Raw genomic sequence first — 22,045 nt, 5'->3', positions numbered from 1 at the left:
TCAGCCAGCGGATTTGGATTTTCGGTCCATTTCTGCTGGGCAAGTGGATTTTCGTAAACCGGCGGAGTTGTGCGCCCACGTCACCAATACCTCACAAGGAGGCATTTCACTGCGATCAATAATTAGCAACAGCCACGATTCAATGCTACTGTTACAACCCAGCTCGCTAGGGGCAGGGGAGTGACAAAAAAAACAACCGGATTGAAATGGTTGAAATGAGTTATTTATTTAAATCAAAGTCTTTTAAATTGTTTTTGTACAAAAAGGCAAAATGCCAAGACAACGAAAAGAGCAAGTGGGTGCTTGTCAAACAAATGAAATAATCAAAACCAAAAGAGAACTCTCCAAAAATGAGAGCTTAAGCAATGATAACTAAAAGAGAACTCTCCAAAAATGAGAGCTTAAGCAATGATAACTAAAAGAGAACTGTCCAAAAGGGAGAGCTTACCTAAATCCCACACAAAACAAATGGAAATAAAACCCTCAAAAGTGAGGCCTACCGTTCGGATGAAAAACAAGAACCAAAATACAAAGGGAAAAAGCACCCCTAAGCCTATTGAGGCTAACAAACAATATAACTAAGTGTATGTGAAAATCAGTCACTGTCTAAACCTAGCTCGGTTCGAGTCTGGTTGCCAAAACGATACAAAGAGCCAAACTCTAACAAATCTGTCACACAACAAATGACCTCTCCTGTGCCGAGGACTGGTCACTAAAGATGCCAGCCACACACTGCCAGACTAAGACGTCTCTTGTAGCCGGCAGGAGATAACTGCTTACAGGGGATTGGACACCGGCTGGCCCCTCCCCAATCACCGTCCTCTTCCGGAGGAGGAGTCCTGTTTCCATTCACAAACACACAGAGAGCACAAGAACACACACACAAACACACACAAGAATGGTGGCGGCCGTAACAGCAACTATCTGAGTCAGCACATACAGTCCTAAATTTATATATTTTGATTAGTATCTCATCTGACCACATTGCAAGTGCGTTCGGCACGCGTAATGGTCACTCAACCTGACCGAATGTACACAGGTGAAACAGGGATGTCTGGTGATCTGTGACTCAAATTGCCTGGTGACGAATGTGTATGCCATGTGTATGCCCCGTGTTGGCACATGACTTGTTCATCCTGGCATCTATCATCCCTACAGTCTTTCAGGGGGACACCCCTCTAGATGGGTGGCTGCTAGGTAATAACGGCTATCCACTGAAAACATGGTTGATGACGCCGTATATCACACCTTCAACGAGATGGCAGCGTGGTTTTAATGGTGTTTTCAGTAGTGCTCGGTCAGTTATCGAACGCACATTTGGGGTTCTCAAAATGCGTTTTAGATGTCTGGACCGGACAGGTGGTTCATTAACATACAGCCCTCAGAGTGTTGGTTCATTCTTCATGGCATGTTGCGTTTTACACAACATGGCTGTACGACGTGGATGTCACTATGAACTCACGGAGGACACATCTTAAGGGACTTAAGACGGAGAGAGGCCGAACTGCATGTGCCGCGTCAACTGGGAGAGCAGCAGAGCGCACAGGAGAGGAGGGAGCGCCTCGCTGCTCAGCTTTGTCATTGAGTATTTGCGGTTACATCAGTTAAAAAAAAAAAACATCTGACGATCAATAACTTTCTGTTAGGATCCTGCCTTCCCGTCTCTCCTTTTGTGTCTCCTCCCCCTTTTCCCTGTGTGTGTGTCTGTCTGTTCGCCCCTGTTGGCGTGGCTGGGCAGCCCCTTACCTGCTGCCAGCTCCACCCCCTGTACTCACCTGTGAACACTCTCCCTGATGAGGTGGAGTATTTAAGGAGTGAGCTTTCTTCTTCATGTTGCTGGATTATTCCTCATACTCCATGTCAATGTCTGGTCTTCTGGTCAGTAAGTACTACGTCTCTTGTTCTTCCCTCTTCTCAGAGAAAGTGTTTTTGTTGTTTTGTCCAGCCACTTACGGTGTGCTGTGTTCTTTTGTTTCAGTGCCTTCCTGCCGCTTCCACGCGTGCCTCATTTGTCATACCCGCTTTGGCGCAGCTCCCTTTGTTCATCCTCTCTGTTTGAGTGCGTCTTTTGTTTGTTAGTCATCCACTCCTTTTGAGTGCGTCTTTTGTTTGTTTTCTATCCACTCGTTGAGTGCGTTTTTTGTTTCCCGTTTGTTAATAAACTGCGTTTTGATTTACATAAGTCCTGTCTCTGGGTCTGCATCATTGGGTCCAACTATTTGGTGGCTGACAGCCTAACACTTTCCACACTAAACAGATAGACAGTATTGAAATAAATTTCATGAGGCCGTAGATACGGCCACTGCGAGCCCGGACCTCTCGGACCAGGACGTCAGTCTCCTCCTAGGAGAAGTTTGGGTGTCAGACAGTTTCCTGTGCGGGCTCAGTCATCCTCGAAACTTGCCATGTGCCACGCCAGCGGTGTTTTAAAGGTGAGGTGAGGAGCTGGTGTGATTGGTGAAGATTGGACTCGGCTGTGTCAAACCCGCTCCACGCCTTCTCCCCTCCCTCCTTCCCAGTTGCGCCACTGGGTGGAACTGAGATGAGAAGGGGGAGGAGTTGTGCCTGCAGCGCAGTGCACGAAAATACCAAAGTCTGCGTCACCATGACCCATCGGCGAAGTGGACCTGACTTTGCGCCGCACCTCCACCGCAGCGGAAACGAAAATAGAGCCCCAAGAGTCACTCAGCATACCTTGCTCCTGTCTGCCACCATCACCCTGAGATGGTTCCTGGCTGTTGTGGTACACCGAGAGTTGAATGATCTCCCCATCAGGACCCAGGATCAGGCTGCCAACAGATTTGCCATTCTGCAAATCTAACAAAACAGAGCAACTGTGAGGAATGGAGACGTGAACCCTTTGAGAACTGAATTAAAAGTGTTACATCATCGCTCACCCGTTGGGTTAATGTCATTATTAATGTTGAAAAGCAGGGGAACTGGTCTGTGAAGTTAAGTAACATCATAATGTTCTAAATATTAACTTAAGGTTCACACAAATTATCATACCTATTGTAGGTCAATTTCCTGTTTTAGTTTAGGTTGAAATCTATGGCTTTCTTCCCAATGTTTTTTTTTTTTTTTTTTGATTCTCTGGGTATATTAAAGACTGTAAAACAGCAAGAACTGGAAAGCCAATATCTAGACTGCCAGGCTAAGTAAAAACTCAATGAAGTGTTCTGCCGGCCCAATGTGGGCTGGACAGTGGTGGCTCCCTTTCTTTTGTTCTTTTTGGCTGGGCCACCAGTATTTAGTTAGTTTGGGAGGGGGCTTTTATTTAGCTAGGGTTCTTTTTTTTTTTTTGTATGTTTCAGCTCCTAAGTTGGTCACATGGTTTTTTTTTTTTTTTTTTTTTCAATAAATCAAACGTGTTTTTGCAGCTCTTGACCTGTTTGTTTGTGTTCGGTCTTATTAGCTACGAGCTAAGTTAGGGGAGGGGGATCGTAACAGATGGTATATCAAACACATTGATTGATCACTTTGATGAGGAAATAGTTGATATAGTTTCATGGTCTCAGTGTTTTGGCTTCACATACCTCTCAGCTCCAGAGGAAGAATACCCCTAACCACACTTCTGTTATCATTGCTGGATTGACAGGAATCCTGGAGGTCTAGCAGTTGGTTCTGTAAGAAGGCCAAAGAGCTTTGCTTGCCTGGGCCTTTCCATCCTGCAACACAACCCAGCACTCCTACTGGACGAGGAAGCTCTGAAGGAGATGACATAGCATAAGAGAAGTTGGTGTGATGAAAACCAAGAACGAAACCTTTGCAAAAAAAAATCACAAACTGGAGTGTATTGCTTGGGATGTAACCCAGTTTAAGACTTGTGTTTACTTTGCAGCATATCCACTTCCTTAAAAGTGACAGAGGTCATCCCAAAAGAAAGATTTAAGCACAGTGTTTTGAGTATCAGTCAAAAGACAGGGATGTCACTAAAGTGTGTGCATTGCATGTATGAGGTTCTCCACCACCAGCTGCACCATGGTTGGAAACCAAGATGCGCTTTTGCATTCTGGTGCCCCCAGAATGAGCTAGATTCTCCTCCCCAATGCTTACTTGGAGGTGTCAGGGGAACAGGTAGAATCACATTAAGGGGACTTCTGGGTCTTGCCCAGTGAGAGAAAGCAACCACTCTGAGTGGAGGGCTGTCTTGTGCATTCATGGAGAACCCAGTGTGCATGCTCTCTTGAGGTAAACAGATTTACCTTTGCCTTCTTTAACCTGACCAACAACATCTGAACTAAACAAAACAAATCTATATGCCTTGTGATATTCTGCACATGGCAAGAGCACGTCTCTTATATATTGTGTATTTTGTTGTACTGTAATAGAAAGGTGTGTCATTGGAATTGCATCAATGAGTATTTGGAGTATCTATACTGTGAAGAAAATATGATGTTTTTTATTTTATTTTATTTGAGTCGAGAAAAAAAAAGAAAAACATTTAACAGTGTTGTGTCGCTGTTGAACTCATGCTGAGCTGACGAGTTTGATGGACAGAAATACAGTGCCTTTGCACACACATCAGTTCAGTGAATTCTCATTGATTTGAATTATCTGACATATAGTAACATTTCACATAACATTATAAACATCAGCTTGTAAAGTATATGTGTGTGCTGTACCTTCCAGCAGGACTAGAGAGCCTTTCTCAGAGAGTTCCCTTGCTCCTCCTAATCCTCTGCCTCTCCCTGTCTTTTTTTTTAAGTGTTGTCTCTCTTTTTGTTCTTTTCCCTGTCTTTGCTTCTCATGTATCTCTTCTGAAAGACACAAAAAGAAGAGTCAGAATATAACACAGCATTACTAAATATTTCACCTGATGATGCCAGGTGTAACTATAACTTTAACTAGCATAACTGACAAAACTAATAGATATTTTTTCATATATGAACCATAGGATAAAGAGTAAAATATGGAAGACATGGCTGATCTGATCTTTATGCTGTTTGATAATAATGTAAACTGGGAATAGTTTAAATGATATTTCACAACAATAAAACAGTACATATAAATAATTCAACTGAATATTGTTTTCCCCCCAAAACTACCCAGGTAACAACCAATTTACACATGACTAAAGTCTTAACTAGTAAGGATATTTCTAAGCTTTGATTGTGCAACCTGATTTAGTAAATCATGAGTGTGAAACTTGCAAGTGGTAGGAATGACTTAACTGGCAAATTTAGTCGATTGACAAATTGCAAACTAACCCAGGGCTGTGTCTAAAATCACTGCCTTGCTCATTCATTCACTACTCACAATTCAACAGACACAGATGGTTGAGTACATTGAGATTTGAGACACTTATCATCATAAGTTTCCGTTACTAACCATTGTTGAGTTGCACAGCTGTAATTTTCACGTTTATATAAAAAAGCAGAAAACAGTGTAGGTTACATGCCATGTTTCTGAGGGCTCTACATAGTTGATGAATTTAAACATTGAGAATTTGGACATAAATTAAAGGGTGGACAGTAAATGTAGTGTACTATATAGGCCTAGTAAATAAGGAGAAATTTCAGACACAGCCTGGTAAATACGAATGGTCTGTTCAGACGGGGACTGACTGAATCTCCTAGTTTCTTCCTCACAGCAACTAAAGGAATAGAGACTGCAGTTTACTGTGTTTTAGATTGAATGGGAGGTAATTAGCTTCTGGAATCAGGGGCAATGCATACAAATCTATCCCTCAACCAAGTTAGATTGTTTGTAGTCGTCCTTTGTGTGTACTTCTGTTACCATCCTTCCCAGGAAACAGCAGAGGAAGAAACAGAGGCTGCTGATGGACTTGATTCAGATTTTCTGGGGATTGAAACCCAACTCTTTCTGCCTTTGGTTGGGCATCCCTCTGTGTCTGAGCTGGGATAGCCTGGCCAGGGACAACAGTACGACTCTTTACTATGGGTGGCAGGCGCTGTGCATGGTGTTCATCACTGCTGGGGCCCTCCCATCTTGCCTGAAATATTCAACAGATGCATGTCTGCCATTTGGATATGTTGTTCTCAGAAAATGTACTGACAAATTACAAATTAGGAATTCAGTCAGTATTTTGAATACAAACAACATTGATGTCCTGGAGAACACTGACATGGTTATGATGCCACAGCCACTATTACTCCTAGTATCTTTAGCCTACTTAGTTGTGCTCGTTTCTCCCCTCTTCAGCTCTGCCATACCAACCATTGCTGGCTGACGTAAAACACATCACTTCTGTTGTGCCAGCGGAAGAATGTCAAAACGAATGTCAAAAAAAGAATGTGCAAAACAGAGAAATTTACCTGGCAGTCATAGGCTCAATCAGCATTGTATTGAACTTGTTTGGCAAAGGGCAAGGCAAGGCGAGGAAAATTTATTTGCATAGCACAATTCATACACCAGGCAATTCAAAGTGCTTTACAGAAGCATAAAAATTAGTGCTGTCAGGCGATTAAAAAAAATTAATCTAATTAATTACAGGATTTGTAATTAATTAATGTAATTAATCGCATTTTAATCTCATATCTGCTAAAGGTCCCCAAATAAAGAATTTGAATTCTAGGACATTACAATTCACTGACATTGACATTACAGCTGGTGAATTCTTTTCATCACTGTAGTTCTCGACTGTAGCTGGAAATTAGAGTCAGATGATGCTATCTGAAACGCCTCTTTTAGGCCCTCGTCTTCCACGATTGAAATCGGCCTGCAATCAGCAGCAACCCACTTTGCGATTGAGTTTGTCAGTTTTTCTATCGTGGCTTTGCTCATTCGTTTTCCTAACATCAGCAAGTGTGGGTTGGCGGAGTGAGCTCACGGTAGCACTAGCGGCACTAGCAGCAACTACATGTTTAGCGTTTAAATGATAATTCAGGCTGGATCTGCTACGGTGATAGGAAAATTCTTTTTTACACAAGGTACAAATCACTGCGTTCTTGTTAATAGTCCCGTCTTTGTTCTTTTTATAAATAAACTTGCCGTTCAAAGGTCCAAGTAGGCTTGCCTCGCTCTCTGGTGTCGCATCCATGTCTGTTGTCACCCTGCTTTTGACTAGTGGCACAGGTAGGATGCGACCTGCCACTGCAGCCTATGGGTCACTCAAAGGGCCAAATTTAAAATGCTTGCGCATTGACTTGCCACTCATGATTAATTGTGTTAATTTTTATAGCGCGTTAATTTGCAGCGTAATTAATTAATCTAATTAAAGCATTAAACTGACAGCCCTAATAAAAATACATTACAATCATACATTTCAAAGAAAGAGAGAAAGAAATAAAGTAGAAAAGAATAGAAAAACAAAAATAAAATACATTAAAAGGAAAATTAAAAACAGAAGCCAGTGAAAGACAATAATTTAGCATTTAGAATTATTACAATCATTGAGCAGATATCTTTACCCTAAGTAAAAGATTCAGCAAATAATAATGTTTTCAACCCTGATTTAAATGAGCTGACAGTTGGTGCTGACCTCAGGTGTGCAGGAAGAATGTTCCACAGGTGAGGAGCATAATAACTGAAAGCTGCTTCACTTTGTTTGGTTCTGATTCTGGGAACACACAACAGACCTGTCCCTGATGACCTGAGAGGTCTGGATACTTCATATGGGGTTAATAAATCTAGAATATATTTTGGTCCTAGACCATTTAATGCTTTATAGACCAACAGTAAGATTTTAAAGTCTATTCTTTGACTCACAGGAAGCCAATGTAGTGATCTGAGGACTGGTGTGATATGGTCAATTTTTCTGGTGTTTGTAAGGACTCATGCAGCAGCATTTTGAATCAGCTGTAGTTGCCTAATTGTTTTTTGTTTAGGCCAGTAAAGACTCCATTGCAATAGTCCAACCTACTGAAAATGAATGCATGAACTAGTTTTTCCATGTCTTCTTTGGACAGACATCCCTTAATTCTGGGTATATTTTTCAAGTGGTAATAGGCTGATTTGGTAATGAGGTATAAATGGTTGTTAAAATTCAGACCAGAATCAATAATTACACTAAGATTTCTGGCTTCATCTGTTGTTGTGAGTGACATGGAGTTAAGGTGAGCACTGATCTTTGACCTTTCATTTTTGGGGCCAAATACAATCACTTCTGTTTTATCTGCATTATGCTGAAGAAAATTCTGGCACATCCACTCATTGATTTGACACATTTGACACAGTCATGTGATGACACAGAAATAAAGTTAAAAATAAAGTTGTGTATCATCTGCATAAGTATGATAAAAAATATTATGATGCTCCATAATCTGAGATAGGGGCAACATGTAGATATTGAAAAGAAGTGGTCCGAGAATGGACTCTTGTGGCACCCCACACATCATCTTTTTTCGTTCAGACACACACTCACCAATTGACACAAAGTAGTCTCTATCCTGTAAATAGGATTTGAACCAGTGTAGTACAGTGCCAGTAAGTCCCACCCACTTCTCCAGTCAGAAGTATGTCATGATCAACCGTATCAAAGGCAGCACTGAGATCTAATAATCCTAAAACTGAGGTTTTGGAAGCATCATTATTCAGATGTATGTCAATTAAAACTTTGATAAGTACAGTCTCAGTGCTGTGGTGTGGATGAAATCCAGACTGAAATGCATTAAAAAGATTGTTCTGCATCATGAAAGCATGCATTTGTTGAAAAACAACCCCTTCAATATTTTTTCCTAGAAAGCGAAGATTTGATACTGAAGTATCCAGATTAGTTTTTTTTAGGAGAGGTTTTATTACTACAGTTTTCAAGACCTGGGGAAACTGACCAGACTGAAGAGAATTATTTTTTATCTGCAACACATCTGGAGCTATGCAATTAAAAACATTTTTTTAAAAGTTTGCTGGCAGAGTATCAAGGCAGCATGCTGTGGATTTTAACTGTGATGCAGTTTCTGTCAGTCTTGTATGATCTAGAAGGTTAAAATGTGCTAGATTAACTGGAGAACAAGAAGGCACAGATGGACTTATCATTTTGCCTGAGCTGAAGCTGCGCATAGTTTGTCTCATCCTTGAAATTTTATCTGTAAAAAAGGCTGCAAAATCATTGCATGACTTGCAATCCAACAAGGCAGGCATTATTACAGTTTCTGTTGATAATCTCTGAGAAGAATGCTTGCCTTGCCTTCTTCAGTTCATGGTTATAGGTGTGGAGACTGTTTTTGTAAATCTCATAATGAACCTGGAGTTTGGTTTTTGTTTTTTTATACTCTTTTCTGGAGTTTGACCAGTGTGGTGTTTCTCCAAGGTGCCTTTTTCCTTCCTGACAAAACTTTGGTCTTAATCGGGGAGATGGAGTCAATAATAGTCATAACTTTGGAACTGAAACTATTTACAAGGTCATCAGTTGAAGCTGAGGGCAGTGTTGGTGATGAAGACTGAGTGAAGACTGCACAGGTGTTATCATTAATATAACGCTTTTTGATTACGTCTGTTCCACTTTTGTTAAGAATAGCAGGTGCTGTCATTTGAAATGAAACACAGTAATGATCAGAAAGAGCAACATCTGTCATCACAACCTCAGAGATATTGAGCTCTTTGGAGATAACCAAATCTAATATATGCCCTTTGTTATGTGTTGAATGTGTTACGTGTTGAGAGGCCAAAATGATCCAGAATGTTTAAAAGTTCTTTAGCACATCCATCTTTGAGATTATCAACATGAATATTGAAGTCACCCACTAACACAACACAGCCAAAATCAATGCAAATAGATTATGTAGATGGTTACGAAGACTGATCGACAAGGAGACTTTGATTGAATGGCAACATATTCAAAAGATTCAAACTGACCATAAGAGACTCTCTTGCATTGAATGTTATCATTAAACAAAATGGCTACTCCGCCTCCTCTCTTATGCATTCTTACTTCACTTATGAAACTGAAATTCTGAGGAGCTGACTCATTGAGAACTGCTGCCCCGTTATCTTGTCCTAACCAAGTTTCAGTTAAAAACATAAAATCAAGCGTGTGCTTGATGATAAAGTCATTGATTAAGAATGATTTGCCTGCCAAAGACCTAACATTTAAAAGAGCTAACTTAAATGTGCTAAAAAGTCCAACATCCCCATGTTTTAGAACATACTGTGGCTGACATGGAATACATGTTAAATTCGATGATGTGATGTTTCTAGAGAGATGGACCGATCTTCTCCTCCAACCTATTGTGACATGAATCAATGAAGCTTCCAGCACAATGGGCCCTGCCTTTTCCTTGGAAAAGTCAGGCATATCATTTGCCTTAAAAGCTGGACCCAGAACACATCAGTTACCAACACAAATAGGTGGCTGTGCTGGGCTTTTACAAGGGGACTGGAGTAGATTCAGATCGAGCCATGGAGGGGGTGGTGGTGGTGCCCGTCAGCGCTGTGGTGGTGGAGGGGGACAGGGTGGTTGTAGGGGGCGGGGTGGAATTTGGGGGGAGAGGATCCCACATGGGTGAGGAGTAAGCCTGATACCACCACTGACAAGTTTGTTCATTTGGTCAGTAAATTCCAGCAGGGGGGATGAGGGTGATGGGATATCCAGTGAAGATGATGAGCTAGATGGAGTTTGGGCAGTTGGAGATGGTTACCTAGGTGGAGTTTTAGTGGTTGGAGTCCATGAATCCTCACCAGCAGCGGCCCCTGGTGGAGGACATGAGGCATCCGCTTTTTTGCTCTGGCATCCCTCATGGTTAGAGCACACAGGTGGGGGGAGAGTTGGTTCTCCTTCATGTTTTGGTGTTTGCTGCTTTTGTTTGGATTCCTCTTGTCTCTTGTCCTTGGGAGTGGGAACAGTGTGACGCAGGAAGAAAGATAGGTTGGAGGCAAAAAGTTCCCCAGAAAAAGTTAAAATTGTCAATAAAATGCATTGAGTGTTAGGATCCTACCTTCCTGTCTCTCCTTTTGTGTCTCCTCTCCTTTTCCCTATGTGTGTGTCTGTCTGTCACCCCTGTTCCCGCGGCTGGGCATCCCTGTACCTGCAGCTGGCTCCACCTCCAGGTGCTCACCTGGAGCACACTTCCTGATTGTTTGCAGTACTTAAAGAAGTTGCAGTCTTCTCCCAGTTGCCGGATTATTCTCTCTCGTCCTCCCATGAGTGTGTTTGGTCATCTGGTTGTGAGTACTACGTCTCTTTTTCCTTCTCGTTTTTCAGAGAAAGTGTTTTGTTTTCAGTCGTCTACATTCCGGCCACTTATTGTGTGCTGAGTTTTTTCTTTCAGTGTCTCCTGCCGCTTCCACGCGTGCCTCATACCCGCTTCATCGGAGCTCCTTTTGTTTTCCTCCGCTCAGTTTGAGTGCGTCTTCGTTTCTCGTTTTTCCACTCCTTTTGAGTGCGCCTTTTGTTTGTGTCCCTATCCGCGCGGTGAGCGTGTTTTGTGTTTTTGTTTTGTTAATAAATTTATTCTTGATTCTTTTAAGTCCTGTCTCCGGGTCTGCATTACTGGGTCCAGTTTATTATTGGCCCTCCAGCCTAACACTGAGTGGACATCACATGCAGTTGAAAGCCATCTGTTTACTGCCAACAATCTGCTGAATCTCTCTCCCCCTCCTCTGACTGGTGGTAAGGGCCCACTGAAGAAGACTTCTGCATTCAGAGAGCTCACTGTATTTAGCAGTTTACCTAAATCTCGTTTGAGCACTTCAGATTGTCGTTTCGCAATATCATTTGCCCCTGTGTGCAGTACAAGGTATTTCAAAGTTGGAATTTCTGCAACAATACTGAGGATTTTGTCGGTCATGTTGGAGACTGTATCATCAGGAAGCACAACACTTTTGTGTTTCTGCTGTACATTCTTCCCACACCTTTAATAGCAGAATCACCAACAACCAGAGTCTCAGGACCAGTCAGTAGCTTTCCTTGTAGCTTTCTAGCTTCTGACTTCCTGTCAGGCCTTACCCTTCTCTGTGAGTCTGAGAAGTTATCCAGATTTTCATTTGGAGATCCGGGGTCCTGTAGTAGTGGAGCAAACTGATTTTGGAACTGCACAGTGGTTGGTTTGGGAGCTTTGTTGCTCATCTTCCCTTTAACTTTTATCCACGGCTGTGTTTTACTCTGCATAGGTGTTGAGGATGATAACGCAGGCATGATAACCTAACCTAACCTGCTGCAGAAGTTTGTAGAGGTCATCTGTGGAGAAAGGAGGCATCTTGGTGCTAGTTAGCTTTAGCTGCCAGCAGGCTTTTTCTGTCAGTAGGCCAGAGCAAAGTGTATTTGTGAAATATCAGAGGTCGCAAGGGTCATCCACAACTTTTAAATATTTGTCCATAAAATATGTCTTTAGATGTCCAATTCAGCCAAAAATGAAAACTTTCAAGTTTAAGGAAAATTAAAATAAATACGAAAAAACAAGATGGGAAATCACGAGCCAAGACAGAAACCAGCTGCCAGAGGAGGTGGAGGAGGATTCAGAAGGGCTTGAATGTAACAGATATTCAATTCAATGTAAAAGTCCTGCACTGCAGCTTTAAATAAAAATTCAAAAAGATGTGCAAGTGTGGAGCAGTTCCAATTAAACAAAAAAAAAAGAAAAAAGTGTGCCTCAGTCAATGATGTAGACAATTAAATGCCAGTCTGTGTCACTAAATGTAACATAATAAATAACACTTTCTTGCCTCTCTGTGATGTTCAGGCTGGAGTGATTTCTTTCTCCCAATTCCATCCCATCATGATACTTTTAAATGTATTGTGATCCTATATTACAAATTACTGAAATATTGTTTGCTTTTTTTTAACACTAACCATGGGATAAACTTGAGTCATACTGTTCTTGAGACAGTATATCATGAGTCATATTTCCAAAAACAATGCTCAATTACATGTCCGTCAGTCTTCCAGCAGCAGCATCGATAGATGTGAACATATACACATCTTTCGATAGATGTGAACATATATACATCTATCGATATTATTATTATTATTATTATTACCACCACTATTGGTTTGAAAACCTACTGAGTCAAATAAGTGAAGTATTTGCGACCTGGGTGAGCACTGTAAAAAATAATCTTCTCTTGTGGTAAATAGTAACATGTCTAACCACCATTACTGACACTCATCAGACTGTTTTTAAAATGCTGCTTTACCTTGCCTGTCTTCTCCCAACAAGGCCCATGACTGACTGACTGTCCCTCTGTCAAAGGAGGAAGGAGGCCTGTGTATGGAGAAGCAATCAGAGTGTCAGAGTTATCAACATACACTGTAGAAGATTTGTACAAGTTAAATTTTGCTGTTGCAGCTATTACTTCTTCTGCTACAGCTAGTAGTATTTCTAAAATGGACTTCGTGTTTAACTTTTGTTCTGCTCATCTCTGACTTTAATTCATTGCACATGAACAACTTTAACGTAGGACACCAATTTTGTCTATTATGGCAGACCACACACACACACACACACACACACACACACACACACACACACACACACACACACACACACACACACACACACACACACACACACACACACACACCTATATTCCCATGTCCATTTGCACTCATCACTCTTCCACAGTTGCCTTTATCACTGGTTGCTTCACTGTCTTGAATGGAACAGTGATCAATTGCCATGTCATGAACACAGTTCCTGTCTGGATGATGAAGCTCCCCTCTCATACTATGGTGATTTATTTCAGCATGCCGTGAACTTTCTGTATGCTGCAGTCTCTTGTCTAAGTGTGTCTGTAGTTGGTAGGAAAGACATTTGGCCAGTAAATTAAACATCAAAAACAGCATTCATACAACATTTCACATACTGTATATTTAGGATAAAGGGACATTAACAAATTTGTTCAGACATACAGTAACCTCAGACATTAGCATGTCACCTGAGTTTCTTCTTCAGGGGTTATTGCTACATAGTGTGTCCAGGGCTGAGACTCCATCTGTGGAGCCGTGGAGGTACAGGGTATCTGAAGGAATAGACCCAGCCTTACTCTCTTCTTGTTGCCCTGCTCCACCTCTTTATCTGCAGAGAAGCTTAATATTACGATCTAACCATACCCAGTTAGCTTACATAGATTCAAGAGAGTTAACATGATTGCATTCTTCCATAGCAGGACTTGTAAACAAGCGTGACATGACTTCCAAGTTTCATAAAATTTACATTAGATAATGATGAAATTTATTCCTTAATGTTATTCAGGTTCCATATTGGGTTGTTTTTACATCAGATTTGTCAAATTTTGTTTGCTCACAACAGGGTTTCCAGTCTCTCAACATACATAACATATCTCAATGCATATTTTGCCCCATCACTTTTGACTTTGTGATTTTGACCAGAATTTTCCTTTTCAGGCTTTGAGTCTCTACCTATATCAGTTTGTATCAGTACATATATCTGTCTGCTCAATTTTTTACCTTCAGGTTGGTTCTCCACTCGTTCAGTGTTTTTCTCTGCAGGAAACCTTTGGGGGTTCATCTGTACAAGATGTTCTGGACTGGACTGTTGTCGCATGGTGCAAGTAAGTGGTGGACTGAGATGGCGAACATCTGGAGCAAGAGGAAGACTAAGAGGAGGAAAGAATGGCCGACCGGGCCTCGAAGAGGTGAACTGGAGAGGAGACAAACATTTGACTTGTAATACACTGCTAGCACAGGACGGAAAAGTTTTGGGAAAAAAAAAAAAAAAAAAAAAGTTCAACAAAGGTGATATAATTGTGACTGAAAACAAACTGCCTGCAGCTGCTGGGAACAGGATTGATGAGACCACTAAGACTGAATCACACAATAAATGTGCCTCAAAACCGAAACAAGTGTAGTAGTGCTGAAATGTCTGGGTAACACCTTTCCATATTATACAGTATGAAGTAATTTGGAAGAAATATTGATTGATGGGGGCTTCTCCTTCCCTAAATGCACAGTTTACTTAAATGATCAAAATGAATGAAGTCAACTAACAATGTCAATCTGGGCCCTCATTATCAGCAACACTGTCTGAGTATGTACAAACAAAATCTTTTGATATAGAGGAGGCCTGCATGAACATTGTACATACGTACACAGCAAACCTACATGATTCTAAATACATGAGAAGTTATTCCTATCCCACTTACCTGATTGTTGCTGTTGCCTGAAATGGATGCTGTTAGTTCCTTGAGAGTACTCAGCTGCTGTTCTACTTGCTGAGTGCACTGTTGAGCAACCTGCTGCTTTCTGTCTCTGGTCTTCGAGTGGCAGCTGGTTTCCAGACTAACCAAGTCCTGGAGACAGAGGAAATTGGAAAAAAAAACAACCTGAGAACAGATTTCAGTAACCATACCTAATCTTTTGCCACAAAACTGCCTGGCCAAATTTCCCTTGTTACTTTATGGCTGTAGCTGTAATAATGTACACACATACAAACAGAGAGTTACTTGGGAGTACAGTAGAAGTGGTCCCCTTCGAGTGCTGAAAGTCTTTGGAAGGGTTGACTCTGCCTCCATGAGCACACAGCCTCTGCTGGACAGTTGCAAGAGAGAGTTCTGGGACTTCCAGATGTAGTAATCCTAGTCAATAGATGGATTATATTGATTATATAATGAACGGAATATTGATGGATGAACTGATTTACTGATTGATTGATTAATTGGTTTGTTGACATAAATGTAAGAAGGTTTAATGCAGATACATTCCTTAACAAAGACTGCAGTTAAGCAACAAACAATTTGACCAATATACAATTTAAGTGTATTTCAAAGCTGATGTACAATCCTAACATGTATTCTAACATTAGAAATTGTACTGTTACTGCCTCTGGTAACTGTGTAAGAACCTGTGGTGTGAGGCAGACGTCCAGCCGTCCACTGTGCCTCCCTGTGATTTTGTTGGACGAGAATCGACCACACCCCCGGCTGAGCAGGGACAAAGACACATCCTTCATGATGTAATTTTGTCCTAGAGGATGGCTGGATCAAAGACAAGACCTCATTAGTTAACTCCACTGATTCGAAGCTAAGCAAGATAATAATGATAGAAGTAGAGGAAATGCAGTTTTTCACACTTCCCCATTGGCTTCATTTTTCAGCCCTGGAGGTTGCTGCTTGGTTTTGATATGCAGGTGTTTTGACATTTGTAATTTGTCTGTATGTGTGAGTGTAAGTGTGACCATGGAACTGAATCTTTGCAACAGTCAGTTTTGAAAAGAACTTTTTTATGAATTGCCCCGCAGGTCAGATCAAGTGGTCTCTCAGACTGCACCCCAGAGGCCAGAGGTGCCAAATGCAGGCCTTAGAATGAGCTGTAGCTTCAAGGGGAGTGGAGTTGTCATGTTGCACCAGCATGTTTCTACTGTAGTCCAGAACAGACAAACCAAACACTGGCTTTAGAGAGCTTTTGCATTTTTCACAGCCACCATGGCTATGAAAATGAGACTCAGACGAGTGGCATTCAGTTCCTTGCAATCTGCAACCTCACCACTAAATGTGGTGAGTCTTACACAATGGACCTTTAATGAAGCACTGGGTGAAATAAAGTTCAAGATAGAAAATAGTAAAGCTATTTGCAGAAGTGTCAATGTGTAAATTCATTGTGGAGCACAACTCATGTTACTTTGTCCTGTACTTTCACCTTACTATACTACAACAGGGACAATATTGCCTTTAATGTAATAAATGGATACAGTATAAGCAGATTGCACATAAAAAAGAAGAAGGTAACTTCCAGTGAAAGCCATGGATCATCAAGCTTTCTTGTCCTCATCCAGACTGAGTTGATAAACAACAGAATAAACTACATTTCCTTCATCATCAACATTAAATGTAACCAATAGTGAGGGTGTCAAGGGCTGAAAAAATACCTTTGAATGAATTGCATGAAAACGATAAGTAAGAATGGGACATTAAGAGGAGTATATTAAATTAATCAGCTGTGTGTCACATCTTCTTGATTTGTATCATGCCTTCTAGCAGCAATAAGCATTAAAAGAAAAAACAGTGGACGTACCTGCTGTCTCTCTCACAAAGACTGACTTCTGTGTGTGTGTGTGTGTGTGTGTGTGTGTGTGTGTGTGTGTGTGTGTGTGTGTGTGTGTGTGTGTGTATGTATGTTGTTCAATCCCTGTTGCTAAGATGTCCACAGTTGGTACCTTACTTTGTGTTTCTGTTGCCATGGCTGCAATGACATACATTGGAACACACACACACACACACACACACACACACACACACACACACACACACACACACACACACACACACACACACACACACACACACACACACAATGTGAATAATAACATGGACACACACACACACACATTAGGTTTTCATCACTTTTGGGGACATTCCATAGACTTACATTCATTTCCTTAGACTTACCCCAACGTAACCATAACCACTATTTGCCTAACCCTAACCCTTACTCTAACCTTAACCCAAGTCTTCATTCTAAACTTTAATGAATTTACATTATGGGAACCTGCACTTTGTCCCCTCAATTATCTCCCCCCATAAGATAATTCAGCCCGAACCCTCCCCTCCTCACCAACAGGGTGGGATCCTGCCGTCTCCTCGGGCTGGCCAGAGACTGGACACACAGTCACCCACGGACACCAGCTCCAGCCCAACACATCCCCGACCCCCCTCTTCCCCAGCCATATACAAAGCCCAATATCACATTGCCAGGCCCAACAGAAAAGTCCAAAACTGGGCCTTCAGGGGAAGAAAACCCATCTTGATACTCGGTGACTCAAACATTAACAGAATCCCACCCCACAACAACCCACAAATCCAGCTGGACAGTTAGCCAGGAGCCAACATTTACCACTTCCTGAAAATATGTGACCCCGCCAAACCCCAACACAAAAATAGTCATCCTTTCCATTGGAGTTAACAATAAGGACCAGGACCCGAAGCAGACGTCTTGCAAGCAGCTTAAAGCACTCTTCAAGCAAGCCTCCATCACCTTCCCCAACGCCAACATCTACTTCCCCATAATGAACTTTTCTCAGAACCTCACCCTGACACAGCAGAATAACCTGAGACTAATAAACAACACCATGGCAACACACTACCCGGTACTGTTAGAAATACCCCACGACACCACCACAGAGCGAGACAACATCCACTGGACCCCCTCCACAGCTAAACTCATCTTTAACAACTGGTGCACACAACTAAATTTATAAACCTTCCAGAAACCAACCCAGTCACAAACACACCCCGACAACACAAACACACCCCCGGGGGGGACCCAAAATCCAACATCTGCAATTTATCCACACTCTTCACCACATCCTTAATAGAACAGAAATTACTGGAGAGGGGCCTGTCCTTTGTCCCATGCCCCACAACATGGGACTGGGAGGAGCTTCAAAGGGACCTACACAAATATCATAGGCGGATTAAGATCCAAGAGTATTTCCACCCCCGCATGGACTTTCAACACATACCGTTCACACACCCTTCCAATTGGGAACCGGACTGGACCCAACTTGACACCAGAACCCAACGACTTATACTAATGGACAGACAGACCCTGCACAAATATTGACCTCCGCCAGATGTCCCAGATAATCTGTCGGGGGCCGAACGCAGGGCCTTGAAACAACTCACACAAAATCCAAACATCATCATCAAATCGGCTGACAAAGGATCCAAAATAGTTATTATGGACAGACAACAATACATGCTCGAGGCAAACAGACAATTAGACAATACTAGATACTACCGACCTATAGAAGACACAATGCAACTACAGACCCAGACCAAACTTATAAAGATTATAAAGACTCTATATGACAAGAAATTCATCACGGCAAAGCAAAAAAACTACTTATTCGGATCGGACAACCCACGCACCTGACATTTTTACTTGGGCCTAAAAGTCACAGCATCTATATTTAATAATATCCAGATAAAACCAGACCAGATCAAGAACTACTACAATTATTAGAAATTTGCCTTAACAATAACGACTTCTGTTTCAACAACAAACAGATCCAGGGACAGCCATGGGCCAGAGGTTTGCACCATCCTATGCCAATCTCTACATGAGCGAGTGGGAGCGAGAAGCCCTGGCCAAGTGTACACACAAACCCTTGGTGTATCTCCAGTTCCTAGATGACATATTTGGCATTTGGCAACATCCCAGCCCCACCAGCACACATCTGAACCTGAACCCCTACCCTAATCAGGGTTTGTATCCCACCCCTACTCACCCCAACCCCTACCCGAATCAGGGCCTGCATCCCACCCCCGCTCACCCCAACCCCTACCCTAACCAGGGTCTGTATCCCACCCCCACTCACCCCAACCCCTACCCTAACCAGGGTTTGTATCCCACCCCCACTCACCCCAACCCCTACCCGAATCAGGGTCTGTATGGGTGTGTATCCCACCCCCACCCACCCTGACCCATACCCAAACCAAGGTCTGTGTCCCACCCCTAACCCTTACCCCAACCCCTACCCGAATCTGGATTAACAAACTGGGAACCGCAACACCAAGAGGACTCAATGACAACTGAAAATAATCACTGGCGACCCTGGGCCTTGCAGCCTCCTCCGGCAAAGGGTGGAAAGGACCCGCTTGGGAGTTGGAAAAGAACTCTAAGACAGGGCGCTTACAGGGAGACGATCTTCAAGTAACAAGATAGGCTTCGAACCCTATCTATGGTAATTTTTAGATGGGTACATTACGTATAAGTTTACATACAGTACACCATGCATTTACTGTTCAGTCTATTAGAAACACCCTCCCCTCTGGGAGATAGGCGCAGACAGCAATCTATAATAATAATAAATAAAAAGATCCTGCTCCATCGATCAAATGCTGGTATTTATATAGGTTAACACAGGACAAACATTAAAGACAGATCAATAAAACAGTATGATTCCTTGGTTTTCTGTCCTTGTCCACTAACTATGGTGTGCATTATTTATTTAATAAATTTACTAATAGATTGCATGTTGTGTTATGTGTGTGCACATTTCTTCTCAGCACTTCTTAATACTATTATGAATTTACTGATTGTTTTATTGCATGGTTTGATGTGATTTAGCACTTAACCTAACTTCAGCACTTAATTTAGCATGGTATATCAAGCACTTATCATAACTATGGTTGTCAACAGCACTATTATTATTATTATTATTAATAATAATTTTATTATTGTTATTATTAGTAGGAGGACTAGTGGTATTATTATTAGTAGAACCATTATACAGTATGATGAGCACTATTATTATTAAATACTGTCCAGTCTAGAAGAACAACAACTCCTAACACAAGGTTTTAGTTGATATGTCCACACAGCGACTGTCTCCAACAAACCGTCCTACACACACACACACACACACACACACACACACACACACACACACACACACACACACACACACACACACACACACACACACACACACACACATTGTGTTTTTATCACTTGTGGGGACATTACATAGGCTTACCTTCATTTCCTGGGGCCTTACCCGTAACCCTTTCCTCAGTCTTCAACCTAAAATTTAATGTTTACATTAAGGGGACCTGCATTTTGTCCCCATAAGGCAGGTCACTCCCCACAATGTGACTGTGTAAACAGATTTTTGTCCCCACAACATGATAAATACCAGGTCTCTCTCTCTGTCACACACACACACACACACACACACACACACACACACACACACACACACACACACGGTCATGCTTCAATCATTGTTATTATATTTTTAGCAAAGAACAAGCTCTTTTATTTTAGAATTGGTCTTTTTTTTTTTTACAAATTTAAGGTTTTAGACAAAGAACAACAATATTATGCATGATTTTATTTTAACCCTGTATATATATATATGTGTGTGTGTGTGTTTTTCCTCTTATTTAACGGTTATTTTTAGCACTTGTATATATTTTGTGATTTTTAACAGCACTTGTTTGAAGCCACTTATTTTATGTTTTTAGCACTTATGTTTTACTAATTCCTCTTGTTTTGTGTCTGACTCCTTACATTCACATCCTAGCACTTATTATTATTTATTCTTTTATTATATTGTATAAAGCTTGCTCTTTTTTAACTAATGACAGCCTTAAATGTTACAGCAGAGACCCTGGAAAGAGGGGGGACTTTGATAAACATACAAGTTCCCGCGGCCGGCCTGCACCGTGGCCCAATCCACCAAGCACATTTTAACATCACACTCAGCCAGGCTTTTAAGTATTTTTAAGGATCAAAGATCCTCCAAGCCACCGAGAGCCCGTACCCCTCGGAGTGCTCCCCCAAGAGCACTGTGCCCTTACCCAAACCTAACCCTGCAATAATCTGTCTCCATTTCCCCATCAATCTAACACTAACTCACGGAAAAGACCCCAGGATGCTCAAGGCTCATGTTGGAGTGGATTGGCTGTTTTTTTATGTACAAAGACATCGGTCAATGGCTTGTCCTAGACCCAACTCAGAGACTCCAAGATGTACATGGATTTTGTATCTCTTCCCCTCTCCTACACTCCAACAATGCCGTTGATCAGCAGGGGGCACGTGCCCCCCCCATCCTAAATCAGCACTAGTCGCTGTATGCAACTTTAGTTTCGACTGGTCATTAGTCATTTCTGCTTGTCACGTGTGTTTGCCTGCCAGAACATCAGTATAAAGGTTCATCAACTGCTTCTGTTTGTCTCAGCAGGGAGGGGAGGTTATAGCGGTTCAGTTTTGATTTTGCATCTCTCAGACGGTTTGGTGAATTTAATCTGCAATGTGACTGGAATATAACTGATATGGCAACATCGTCTATCCAAAATCACAATTCCATATCACAAAATCACATAGTTCTCGGAACTGATAATCACAAACATTCATTTATTTTAGCTCCTTTTCAATAGATTTTTCTATTTATACTTTCTCCAGATATGTTTTGGTGTAAGATAATGTCTACTAAAAATATTATGTTTAATAGTAAAAGAACCATAAATTTCTGTCTATACTCATTAATTCATCAATTGTCAAAGCTGTTTATCCTGTTGATGGTTGCGGGTATTCTAGAACTAAGAATTGGTATAATTGTTGCAATTTTCTCCATTGACTCTTTAAACATTTGGATTTGAACTTTGCTTACATTTTATCATTTGCAATCACACATCCTAAAAACACAAATTATCAAATGTATTCTTGTATCTCATTACTAGGATC

At 41.5% G+C, this 22,045-nt stretch overlaps 1 protein-coding gene across 1 annotated transcript in view; it reads right to left on the bottom strand.

The window, feature by feature from the left end:
- The window catches only part of LOC139340562 (uncharacterized protein KIAA2012), a 31,523-nt gene extending 15,695 nt beyond the window's left edge, over nucleotides 1-15,828 (bottom strand). The window contains exons 1-12 of the mRNA XM_070976465.1: nucleotides 15,699-15,828; nucleotides 15,301-15,432; nucleotides 15,001-15,147; nucleotides 14,306-14,498; nucleotides 13,774-13,913; nucleotides 13,420-13,627; nucleotides 13,033-13,100; nucleotides 5,740-5,956; nucleotides 4,626-4,760; nucleotides 4,206-4,214; nucleotides 3,537-3,707; nucleotides 2,695-2,817 (exon numbers count right to left, since the gene is read on the bottom strand). Of these exons, the coding sequence (XP_070832566.1) occupies nucleotides 2,695-2,817; nucleotides 3,537-3,707; nucleotides 4,206-4,214; nucleotides 4,626-4,760; nucleotides 5,740-5,956; nucleotides 13,033-13,100; nucleotides 13,420-13,627; nucleotides 13,774-13,913; nucleotides 14,306-14,498; nucleotides 15,001-15,147; nucleotides 15,301-15,432; nucleotides 15,699-15,806 (1,651 nt within the window). The 5' untranslated portion in view covers nucleotides 15,807-15,828. The remainder of the gene's footprint in view (nucleotides 1-2,694; nucleotides 2,818-3,536; nucleotides 3,708-4,205; nucleotides 4,215-4,625; nucleotides 4,761-5,739; nucleotides 5,957-13,032; nucleotides 13,101-13,419; nucleotides 13,628-13,773; nucleotides 13,914-14,305; nucleotides 14,499-15,000; nucleotides 15,148-15,300; nucleotides 15,433-15,698) is intronic.
- Between the last annotated feature and the right edge of the window lie 6,217 nt (nucleotides 15,829-22,045).

Source organism: Chaetodon trifascialis, chromosome 12, assembly GCF_039877785.1.
Source record: "Chaetodon trifascialis isolate fChaTrf1 chromosome 12, fChaTrf1.hap1, whole genome shotgun sequence".
Taxonomy (NCBI): Eukaryota; Metazoa; Chordata; class Actinopteri; order Chaetodontiformes; family Chaetodontidae; genus Chaetodon; species Chaetodon trifascialis.
The sequence above is the reverse complement of the archived record's forward strand: the minus strand, read 5'-3'. Positions and strand labels throughout refer to the sequence as shown.